The sequence below is a fragment of the Spinacia oleracea genome, chromosome 2 (genome assembly GCF_020520425.1).
Source record: "Spinacia oleracea cultivar Varoflay chromosome 2, BTI_SOV_V1, whole genome shotgun sequence".
Lineage (NCBI taxonomy): Eukaryota > Viridiplantae > Streptophyta > Magnoliopsida > Caryophyllales > Amaranthaceae > Spinacia > Spinacia oleracea.
Window position 1 is genome coordinate 15,924,085 of NC_079488.1, and position 12,574 is coordinate 15,936,658.

At 40.7% G+C, this 12,574-nt stretch overlaps 1 protein-coding gene across 1 annotated transcript; it reads right to left on the reverse strand.

Annotated features, from left to right (window-relative positions):
* Positions 1-306: 306 nt before the first annotated feature.
* LOC110775907 (uncharacterized) lies at positions 307-12,114 on the reverse strand. Its single transcript, XM_021980503.2, has 5 exons — positions 8,281-12,114; positions 1,897-2,057; positions 1,441-1,819; positions 1,178-1,362; positions 307-1,096 (listed from the first exon to the last, which is right to left on the reverse strand). The coding sequence occupies exons 1-5, from the start codon at positions 8,318-8,320 to the stop codon at positions 485-487; spliced, it is 1,377 nt and encodes a 458-aa protein (XP_021836195.2). The 5' UTR covers positions 8,321-12,114; the 3' UTR covers positions 307-484.
* Between the last annotated feature and the right edge of the window lie 460 nt (positions 12,115-12,574).

The window sequence follows — 12,574 nt, forward strand, 5'->3', positions numbered from 1 at the left end:
AAGAAACCCACAAGAAAACAATCCCTAAATAGTGGCGTCAATATCTACTAAATAAACAATACCCAGTGCTAATAAACACAAAGGGTTCAGATATCCAACATGACGCCTTCTCCTCGGAAGGCGCCCAAAAAAAGAAGAAAGAAGACTCAACAAGAGCAAACATTCAGACATAAGACCTCCTCCTTGGAAGGTGTCTAAAAAGACTAATCGATTGACGGCCTGAGAAGTGGCCTAGATTAGCGCCTCAAATTAGGCTGATCTCCTAAAACACTGAGGTTCCCGTCCATCAAATGGACCCATAAAGAATTCCCAAGAAATCAGTAACGAACTGAAATGGAATTAAAATAAAATAAGTGCACGAAGGCACAAAATGTTTATACATGCGCTCATGGCGTAAACAAACCAAATCAAATAAATGCCAAAAGGCATCAAAGTTATTACAAACGCCAACGGCGTCATTCAAACCAACTACATGAAAAGCTGCTCAAGGATGAGGGGCGATAAAACTCCCGTCCTGGACGTCTTGGCCTTCAGGGGAATTCACTTCTTCCTCCTCCATGTCCTCCTCCCCGTCGCTAACGAACTCAGGGGGATCTAAGCCTAGGCGTCTAGCCGTCGAAACGGCCACCTGGTAGGAGATACGACGTTTGAACCAGGAAAAGTCTTTCCCATCCATAGACTGATCCCACGCCCTTTGGGCACTCTCCAAAATGGACTCTTTGCCTAATTTGAAAGAGCTCGCAGTCTCCTTGCGCACGGCTTCAATCTCCCCCTGCATGGCCTTGAGCTGACCCTCCAGGACGTTCACCTTGGATGAGAAATTGGTCACCCGCTCCGAGACGGAGGAGTACTCCTTTCTCAGCACGGCCAGCCTCTCCTCATGCTCCAGCAATTTCCGTTTATAATTCTGGGCGTCCTCCTCAACCTTCCTCAAATCTTCCGTTTCGGACTTAATCTTCTTGTCCGCGTCCAAGTTGATCAATCCGGCCGTCTTCTCAGCATATTGCTCATGATTCTCAATCTGGTCCTTGTGCTTGAGCATCTCATTATGCATATCGAAGTGGTAGTTCCTACTCTCGGCACAACGGATGAAGAGCTGCCAAAAACAAAATAGAGTTAGTAAAAAAAAAAGTAATAATAATAATAAATAAAAGAGAACCAGGAATCAGTGTCTCACATCAAGAACGAGGGACTGAATGGACCCAAAGAACCCCAAGTCAATCCCGGGGAGTGACCTCACATACTCCTCAGAAATGGCCGCATACACGTCCGAAAGGATCTTATCCTTCACCTCTGAGCTAAAACCGTCAGAAGGGGGGATGCTCGCCACCTCGGCACGCCGCATCCGTTTGAACATCTCAACTGAACCAAACGTCAAGTTATCAAACATCATGCAAATACCGACTTGACACAACAGATTAAAAGTATAGAAACACTAACCAATCGGCAAAGCTGAAGGAGGCATGAAGGCATTATCAGTAGAAGGAGCTTCAGCTTCCTTGCCTTTACCCTTGTCCTCCTTGGACGAGGTGGTGGCGCCAGCAGCCTCAGCCTGTTCAGCTGCTACTTCGTCAGCAGCCGCTCTGGCAGCGGAATCCCCCTCGGTGTCCACCTGGGGAGAGACTTCCTTATTCTCAGGTGGAGGAATGGACGCCTGGTTAAGAAGAACCTCTCCCCCAGCTGGGGGAGTAGACGGTTTTGATACCGACGGCTTTGCTGCAGCATCGGCCGTACCCATCTTCTTAAAGAAGGGCCGCTTTGGCTTAAGAGCCACCGTCGAAGATGCAGGACGCTTCATCGTAGCTGACGAAGTGGGCTCCTAAAAAATGTAAGAAGTCAACGACCAAAACGAAATCAGAAAAGAATACAGAGGCATAGTAAAAGCACAAAAAATACCTTGGCGACGTCACCAGAGGCACCCTTGTCGGACTTCTTGGAGGATTCCTTTTTCTTGGCCTCCACGGCCTTGAGAATGTCCTCAGTGTATACCTCGGACAGCCAAGCGGGTACGTCCACTACGCCCTTGTCTTCGAAGGATACACGATCCATGGTAGAATCTACAGAGCCAAGGGTTAGTAGAAGAAAAAGAAAAGCGATTTTGAGTGAAAGTCTATGGAAAACTACCTCTACTCAAATAGGAACAAAGACCAACGGCCGAAAGAAAGACTATATTGGTGAACTGGCCTACATGGGGAAGCCAAGCATTAGGCACCCAGGCATGGCTCTTTGACGACAGCCGATACATCTCGGCCTGGACATGGGCTTTACTAGTCCCCATTCCCTTGACGAAAGGCGAGGGAAGGCGTCATCTCTAGATAAATGGCGGGGCCGACGGTTCTACCTAGAAAGACGCCTTGAAAGAGAGAGGTCTTCCATTCGAACAATAGACCACTTCTTCCTCCACCAAACCCAACTAGAAGTCTTACCCACCACCGTCTTATATCCCCGACGGCTGTAAAGGGTGAACCATCCCTGGGGAGAACGAGAGGCAGGGGAAATAATTACAAGACGAAGGAAAGCAGGAAAGGAATGGGTGATGCCGCTCAAAGCGCATTTGGCAATAAATCCAAAAACGTTTGCCCAAGAGTTAGGCGTCAATTGAGCAAGGCCAATATCATACCCCTCCAAGACGTCCATCACAAAGGGATACAAAGGAAATCTAAGACCCAGTCTAAAGGCAGCAGTATAGACAGCTACCTCTCCCTGAGAGAGTTGGTCCACGGAATCATGGGGTCGAGGGCTCCTAAGACTAAAACCTGGGGGCAGAAGCAGAAAACGCTCAAAGTCACGTCCCTGCTCCCTCAGATACCTCAGCCATTTCATGCTGGGAAAGATGTCAGAAGGAAACAAATTGACATCCTCCTTCCCCCGGACCATAGGAGGAAGGTTTTTTGCAAACTCCTTGTCCGAAGAACTAGAGGAGTCATCTTCAAAATCCTCGTGTGGAACACGGGGACGACAAGCCACATTCTTCCTTCTCCTAGGAGAATGTGCCGTTCTTATGGCCCTGTCTCCTGTATTACGAGAGGAACGAACTCCACTCCTACCTCCTTGGGACGGGTTCGAAAAAGGAACCCTATTATCCCCCTCTCGTGGTGCAGCCCATGCACGCACGTTGGCTGTTTGTCTAATTCGAGCCAAGCCGTCCTGCATAAGGAACATGACGTCTGACTTTAGAAAAAGAAAGAAAGAGATGGGCGTCATAACCCCCAGGACGCCTCCGCAGGACACTATAAACGATAAAAGAAAGGTGGCCCATAAGCATGCAGAAAACAAAAGTTTTGATAGAGAACGTACCAGAAAATGGTCAAGCTGATGAGAAGTCTTGACAAAATCTTCTAAATCCTCAAGAACACCAAACAAAGAATCCAAGAACACTCAAACACAAGCACAAGCAGATCTTTGGCACAACGAAATTCGCTTTCTCTCTCTAGAAAAATTGCTCTGAGGTAACCAAAGAAAAATGAAAGAAGTTCTGAAGGTTTTAAAGAAAAAACTAAGCTCCGAAAAACCCTCACACGTGGCACGTTTCCAGGACAAGCAGCCTACCCCACATGGGCGAGGGGCATCCTCCTTAAGGGGCAAATAATGTGGCCTAAAACAAACGCCACCTAAGCTACACCGTAATGGCCCATTAAAAGACCTTCCAGAAGGCCTTTAGGCCCTCTTACTCTGAAGGGACCCATCTTCACTGATTACAAAAAGCCCAACGCACTTAATAAAGCCCGCGAGACTCAACTCCAACCCCTAGTATTTACGCAAGACACGTGTCATGATCTCAAGAAACTGTCAAATTACAGCAGGACCAGCTCCCAAAAAACCTAACCCTATAAATAGGGCTCAGATCCCAAGGAAAGGGGGCAATCAATTCATTCCCACCAACCAAACTATCACTGCTCTGCCTTCTTTCTATAAATTACTTCTCTCTCTAGATTATACTTACTTAAGCATCGGAGGGAATATTCCTACGGGAATATTCTTGTTTTGTAGGTTGCCAGAAGTTCGTGCCAGGTCATACTTGATACCTCCGAGGAACGCGTGACACGTCAGCACCGTAAAAGATCCCACAACAACACTCTTCTTAAATCTGGAGCTGTTGCAATTAGACAATTGCCTGAACCCTCTCTGTAAGGCATTAAGAGAGCTTTGAATCCCCAACCAACTCTTCAAATCAGCAAGGCATCTGCTACTATAAGGACATCTGAAAAACAAGTGATCATGATCTTCTGGAGCTTGACCACAGAGGAGACACTCTGAAGTTGAACTAACTCCAATTATTGCCATTTTTGCAGTTGTTTGCAGTCTATGCTGAATTGCCAACCAAGAAATGAATATATATTTTGGCACAGTAAGCCTATTCCACACCATCCTATCCCAGTGAACCATATGCTTGGAAGCAATGAGTTTATTGTACACCATTTTCACAGAATACTTAGGCATATTGCAAAACTCAGTAGCAGTAAACACCTGCTTAATCTTTTCCTTAGTATCACAGATTTTCTTCCAGTACCAACTGGAAGAACTGGTGGGGACAAAATCCCACCAATCCCCATCCTTAACATAGACTGAGTTGATCCATTTTATCCAGATATTATCTTGTTTATTGGCTACAGCCCAAACATACTTCCCCAGGTTAGCCACATTCCACACCACCACATTCCTAAAACCAAGACCACCTTGATTCTTATCACAGCAAGTCTGCTACCAAGCTATGTAACTTGGCTTAGAGCTATAGGCCTGTCCACTCCATAAGAAGGATCTACAAATTTTGGTAATATCTTTTAGGACACTCTTGGGCAAAATATAAATCTGGGACCAGTACATGTGGATACTAAGTAAAACAGCATTGATCAACTGCATCCTAGCTGTATAAGAGAGATTTCTAGAGCTCCACACTTTGATTCTAGCAGTCATTTTGTCCACCAACATCTCACATTGAGCTGCTGTAATTTTCTTTGAACAAATTGGAACTCCCAAATACTTAAATGGTAAAGTACTTATAGTGAAACCAGAAGCAGCAATCACTCTAGCTACATCAGATTCAGGCATACCATGACAATACACAGAGGACTTTTGAATGTTAGCAGACAAACCAGAAGTTGTGGAGAACAATTTAAAAGCTTGCAACAGGAGATAAATGAAAGGATAGTCACCTTTGCTACACAGGATCAGATCATCAGAAAAACACAAGTGAGTGAGCCTGATATCTTTGCATCTTGGGTGGAACTGAAACTGGGGAAGAGCACTCATTTTCTGAAGAATTCTTGATAAATATTCCATACACATGACAAATAACAAGGGTGACATGGGATCACCTTGTCTCAAACCTCTCTTGGATTTGAAAAAGCCTTGCATTGAGCCATTCACCATCAAGGAAAACATTGGAGTAGTGACACACTCCATTACAATCTGCACAAAAGAATTAGGGAACCCCAACTTGTCAAGCATAGATTTCAGAAACCCCCAATCCACTGTATCATATGCCCTCTGTAAATCTATTTTCATCAAACAGCTAGGCTTCACTGATTTCCTACCATACTGCTTAACCAAATCCTGGATCACCATGATATTGTGGACTATATACCTCCCATGTACAAAACCACCCTGATTCTCCTGGATGAGATCAGGCAAAATCTGTCTCAATCTCCCACATAATACCTTGGTAACACATTTGTATAAAGTATTACAGCAAGATATAGGTCTGTATTCACTCACATTTTTGGGGCATTTAGTTTTAGGAATTAGAGTAATTACAGTATAGTTCAGTTCTTTCAACAGTTTACCACTCTGCAGCACATCTAAAACAGCAGCAATCACATCATCCCCCACTATGTGCCATGCATCTCTATAAAAGAAGGAACCAAAGCCATCTGGCCCTGGTGCTTTAACACCAGGTATAGACCATAAATCATTCTTCACTTCTTCTCTAGTATAAGGAGAATTTAGAATAGCTCTGTGGTTATCTGTAACCAGTGGACCAGTTTGAACAATATGAGAAAGAATCTCAGCTCTTTGAGTAACATTTCCTCCCAACAAACATCCATAATACTCCAAGAAAGCATCAACAACTTCAGCAGGATTATCTCTCCAAACTCCATTCTTATCATGAATATTGTACACTTGATTCTGCAGATTTCTTCTTTTTATACTTTGGTGAAACAAAGCAGTATTCTCATCCCCATTCTTAATCCACTCAACTTTAGCTTTTTGCCTCAAAAAATCCAAATAAATCTGATGTTTATCTTTATAATTCTTGATAGCATCTAGCTCTTCATTAGCTAGTGAATGGTTAGCGGGATGGAGATGCATAGCTTCCTGAGCAGCTAATAAGTCATGATGAGCCTTCAAATCTGCTGCATGCACATCAGAGAAACCAGTCTTATTAAGCTCTTTCAAAGCAAGCTCCACTCTCTTCAATTTGGACACCAATACAAACATCTTACTTCCAGAGATGGGTCTATCCCATTGAGTTTTAACAGTCTCACTAAAATTTGGAGCACTTTTCCACATAGTGAAGTACTTGAAAGGTTTCTTCCCTCCGTTGTTCTTAGGATAGACACTGAGAAACCCAGGTGAGTGATCAAAAGAACCTTCACTCAGAAAACATACTTCTGTAGCAGAATAAGAATCATGCCACTTAGTGTTAGCAAGAACCCTATCCAACTTAGAAAACACCCTATTAGCTCCTTCATGTTTATTGTTCCAGGTAAATAAATGACCACTACTTTTGATGTCTTCCATACCACATCTATGCATACAAGCATTTATGTCAACCATTTCAGATTGTCTAACAGCAGAACCAATCCTCTCCTCTGTGTTCATAACACAGTTAAAGTCTCCACATAGAATCCAAGCTTCCTGAGTATTCAGGAATCTCAAATCTCTCCATAAAATCTCTCTCTACTTACTATCATTGAAAGCATACACAAAGGTGCAAAAGAAAGCTGGCATACCACTCATGGGAGTAACATGACAGTGAATATGCTGAGCTGTAACAGATAAAATACTGACAGTGAAACTGCCAGGATTCCAAGCCACAATTATTCTACCTCCAGGATGGAAGCTCGAGTTACTAGTGAAACACCAACCAGAGAAAATTTTCTGATAAAGCTTGCCCAGATTTGGCAATTTTACCTTGTGCTCTAGGAGACCAACCAATCCAATCCCATGCTGCTGAATGAATCTACACACTTCACCCTGCTTCTGGATTGAATGGAGTCCCCTAACATTCCAACTTAATATCCTATCCATGAGGAGAAGAAGAGTTCCCTCTTCCAGTTAATCTCCCCACCTGTTCACTCACACACCTATGATCACCAAAACTGTCCTGCATCTGTGGAGAAGCTTGTTCCTGCTGCTCATCATGAAGTAATTGGAATGGATTTGCAGTTTGGGTAGGTTCCACAGAGGAAACTCTCACCCTTATTGGCCTAAGTGCCCTCTGAAACCCCTCTTGATCCACTTCCACCACTTGAGATCTCACTTGATGCACAGGTTGTACCTGTTTCTGCACCCACACTTTCTTAGTTTTATTCTGTCTGCATTCTGAATCAGTATGCCCAATCAACTGACATTTATCACATAGTGTTGGCCTCCATTCATATCTCAACTCTACCTGAGTCATCATGCCATGCTCATTCACAAAGGATACAGTCTCAGGTAATTTCTGATTCATTGGCACCTCCACCATAACTCTAGCAAAATGCAATTTATCCATATTAATGGTGGCTGAATCTCTCTTAACTGGTCTGCCTATTTGCCCCACTATTTTAAACAGAGCTTTTTCACCCCAATATTTGAAATTCAATCTCAATTGAATCCAAATAGGAATAACCTGTACTTCTTCCTTTTCCATGTCCATATCAACAGACCAGGGTCTAACAATTAGGGGTTTCTTATCAAAGAAGTAAGGACCAGTTAACACTTTATCCCTTGCCTCCATTGTCATAAATCGTACCAAAAAGACTCCTTTCTTCACCATGACTACTTTATCCACCTTAAAATTCCTCCAAATTCTCCTAAAATATCCTTCCATCACATGAACAGGAGGGTTTGCACCCACTACATAACAAACAACAGCAGAATTCCAAAAATCAATCTCATCCTGTATATCATCTATTTCAATATGAACTGAATCCACTATTGATGGAATCGCATCATTATGATCAACATTTTATTCACTATGATTATCACTATGAATATCAGATTTAGCAGCATCATCAAGTTGTTGTAAAATGGGTATTGAAACCATACCAATGTCCAAATTAGATCGAGAAATACCTGCATTAACCTGGCTTGCTGAACCATGGATGACTTCCATAAATTCATTGAATGAATGCCTTACTTCTGATCGAATTTAAAGATGTCGCAACCCAGAATCTGGAGTGAAAACTTCATTCTCAATACCAAAATCCAATGCCTCTACACCCAGAACTTCGTCCATCGAACGAATTTTCAGCGCTTGAGAATCTGAAGATGGTCCTCGTGGTCTTCCATTGCCATTTCCATGCCTGTTTCCTTGAGTTTTCGACCCAGTTTTTCTTGCCATGGCTACGGCTCACGTTAAGCTAACGTGCACCGAGAGAGGAAACTTGGGAGAAAAGGAAAACAATAATGCAAATTTCAATTAAAAAAAAAAAAAAACCTATATTTTGATTTATTAAAAACAAGAAAAATAGTGATGCATCTTTTTTTGACGGTAATGTATACTTCGTACATCAGTAAGTACTGCATATATTGAGTATAGTATATCAAGTGTGATTTTGTCATACATTCTTAAATAAATACAATACTTACTGTATGTTTGATTATTATTGTCATCTACTCCGTATTGTACAAGAGTATTATTAAATAATTATTTTAATTGTATACTCGTATTTCGAACGTACCGCTCATACGTACAATCATACAATGTAAACAAAGTCCATGGCGGAAATAGGGGGTTGGCGGAAGTCATGGCTCCCTGTAATATTATTTAAAAAATTTATATGCATTATAAAACACATGTCTAATGTCTAATATACTCCATAGCTCCAGTAGTAATTTTAACTTGAAAGTTAAAAGTTGTTGGAGGTACAAGATTCAAACCTTTTCTCCATTACTTTTTATACTACTATTGTGATAGATCATAGATGTATTAAAGAAAGGAGTTAAGATTGATTTAGGGTATGATTATAGTGCATGATGGGCTGATAAGGTTGTAGGTAAAAGTTCTGTTGATACCGAAAATAACTATATACAAGGAGAGGATATTACTTGATTGTAGATCTCATAAGAATAGCGTTGTATCGTGGTATGGAGGCCACTGCCTTAGAAGCGAATTTCGCCACCCTACCGGTGCAAGCTTATAGTGACGAACGCCCCCCAAGGTTAACACAACACCTCTGAATTCTACACCCCGAACTCAAAGGTTGGAATTGCTCAAGAACTGCTCAGATCTCGAATGAAGATATTAGGGTTTTGTTTAGGGTTTTGTGTCTCTCCATACATCTGAATATTATATATTACTAGGAAAAGAATAATAGGGAGCATTTATATGTTTCACAAGAAAGGAAACAAAACAAGGTGGGTTCAAGTCCTACCGGTCCACTGGGCCATTTAACCTGACCGAGCCCAAACTTAAAAAACTCCGAATGCATTATTATTTCCTACAATCCCCCACTAATGCATACGGACATGAGACCTAGAAACATGAGCAGTAAATGAATAGCTTGGTACTTAAATGTTAGTTTCCTAAAGGTTTGAACTAACACATAGTGGAGTGGGGTGTTCAACGATCTAGAGAGTGTCCAAAGGATTGAACTCCTAGATAGTAGAAGGAACCCGACAACACATACCTTGCCATAGGAGCTTGAGCAATTCCGCGATATACATGATATTTCATTGAATACAAATTATACAGTTACTCAAAGAAATCCATACACGACATGACAATCGTACATGAAAGACATGGTCTTTCGTACATGGCCCCGAATACCTTGGGATTCTAGTGAGTGCTCTAGTAAGACATACGCACAATCTTTCATAGAAGGAGGCCATCCCTTCACACTCACGTAGGTGTTCCGCACGAACATTAAGAACATTTAAGTTCAACCTTCCATCTATACAACTCACCGGTCATCTCACGACACCACTAACTCGAATGGCCTATGTCTGTGAGGCTAGTTATATGGATCTTCTCATGACACCATTAACTCGAATGGCTTCGGTCTATGAGGTTAAGCAAGAAAAACCATATCTACAAGGGCATCTCATGACATCACTTAGGCAAGTGACCTCGGTCTATGAGGCTAGATACAAGAAAACCAACAAGAACATCTCATGACATCACTAACACGAGTGACCTCGGTCTATGAGGCTATCATACATATCAATGTTTATACCAACCATCTCACGGCCAGTCTAACTGGAAAGCCAACAGGTCTATGAAGGTAACACATTAAGCAATGTATCCACCAGAACTTCTCACGACACCATCCAATCAAGAGGCCTAGGTCTATGGGGCTAAGCACATGTAAAGCCTTAATCTCTAGCTCGTCATCATCCCATACTCCAATGGTGTATCACATTCACAAGAAATACATCATTAGCTCATGTCTCACACACGAATGTGTCTCTGATTTCCGTCAATGATATATGCGTTTTATATAGAGTTTTTACCCCCGTCCCTTAGTACTTTTTGATCTCAAATGAGCTCTTCGGAGCGATTTTTAGTACTAATGTGCTCCTTGTAGTGTGTTTGTAGTTTCAGGTTCATCATTGTAGGAATTAACATATTTTTGTGCATTTCCTACTTATTTGAATCAATACAAGAGATTATATACTTTCGAGAGCGCAAACATTGAGTTGGAAGAATTTTCATGCAAAGCGAATAGTGAAAGAAGTAGAAAACTGAATGTCGTCCACTCTTTTGATCATAACTCGAGTTATACAACTCCAAATGCAGCGATTCAAATTGGGTTGGATTCTAGACTTCAAGATCTTTCCAACGAGTGGTCACTCGCCTAATTCCGACTTATAACGAAGGATATATGGTATTTTTAAGATACGGGATCGTGCAGTTTGACGAGAAGATCGCCCGATCGGGCGGCCCATTGCCCGATCGGGCGACGACAATTCCTGGGCGCGGATTTTTGCTTTGTTTCCGGTTTTTTTCTTTTACTTTTGGGCAAGACTATAAATATAGCCCTTAGACATATTATTTGGGATTTTATTTTCTAGTACCTTAGTTTATTGCTTAGTTTTTATTCTTTCTCTAAACTTTTGTTAATTACTTTTATTATTGCTTTCAAGTTTCAAACTTTAAATTTCATCATTTGTTCTTCAATTTGGTATTTATTATTTCTTTCCTTCTTTATTCAATTTTAATTATGTTTTCATTAATCATGTTTGCTTTGTTTAAATTAAATATTTGTGAGTAGTTTATATTCTAGGGTTTTGGGAATCCATGAATTAATATGAAGGGATGATTGAATGTTGTTGATTGTTGGTATTGTGGTTAATTCCTATTGATTGATTTCATTTACTATGCGATTAGATTTGCGCAGGTCTAATTGTATTAGTCTAGCAATATCAAGTTAAGATTCGAGAGATGCAATTTGATGTTTAGGCTTGTGTCAATAGGTAGAACTGGGATTAATACGTAGCGAGAGCCCGTTAATTCTAAGTCTATGATTAGTATCGATTCGAGAGAGCATGCTAATCTAATTAACTGTTCTATTGATTATTAATATTGTTTATCATCCCGGATTGCTGTTCATTGGTGAACCTATGCCCTAGACCTCTTAATATCTTATTTATTCCTCTTTTATTATTGTCTTAGTTTTAATATACAAATCAACCAACTTTCTTGTTTCCCAATAGTTTAGACCTTAGTTTTAATAGTAGAAAGAACGCTTGTTTCCCTGTGGATACGATCCTGACTTCCCTTGCTACCTTGTTAGTGGAATTAGGTTTATTTTTGACTAGGTGATACGACTTTAGCCTGTCAGTCAAACACATAGATCTTGGAAAAACACACATATAAACTTGTGAATAAAAAAATAGAGAAGTGGAGATCTCATTACCCCCACAATGAATCATCTTCCTTTAGATGTTGCAATCAATTATCTTCTAATTGACATATAAGATCCAATGCAATGAACTCATTGATAGTGGATATATATATATATATATATATATATATATATATATATATATATATATATATATATATATATATATATATATATATAGTGAAAAACACATCTGCTATGCATCTTCACAAAACATCACGTAGTAAAAAATAAATTCACTAGTAGTGTTCTGGGTGTACCAACAAACACTGCAAAGCAACATCAAGTCAAGTACAAATTACCACCACAATAGACTTAAAAACAAACTAGCATATTATTTTGAGAATACTTTCTCAATTATTATCAACAATAATATACTAGAACCACAATAAGTCTATACTGGCAACTTAACAAGATAATTAAGCTTACCAAGAACATCTATCGGTTACCTCATCTCAAACCTCCGTTTTGGTTTAAGAAAATAGAAAACTTAGTTTCACCAAAGGTGAGCCACAACTAGC

Excerpts from the sequence above, each read along its gene's own strand:
- LOC110775907 (XM_021980503.2), bottom strand. The coding sequence starts at position 8,320 with ATGGAAGTCATCCATGGTTCAGCAAGCCAGGTTAATGCAG. Across the intron at positions 2,058-8,280 it reads AGCAAGCCAGGTTAATGCAG|ATTCTACCATGGATCGTGTA; the intron begins GTATTTCTCGAT and ends TTGGCTCTGTAG. Across the intron at positions 1,820-1,896 it reads CCTCTGGTGACGTCGCCAAG|GAGCCCACTTCGTCAGCTAC; the intron begins GTATTTTTTGTG and ends TACATTTTTTAG.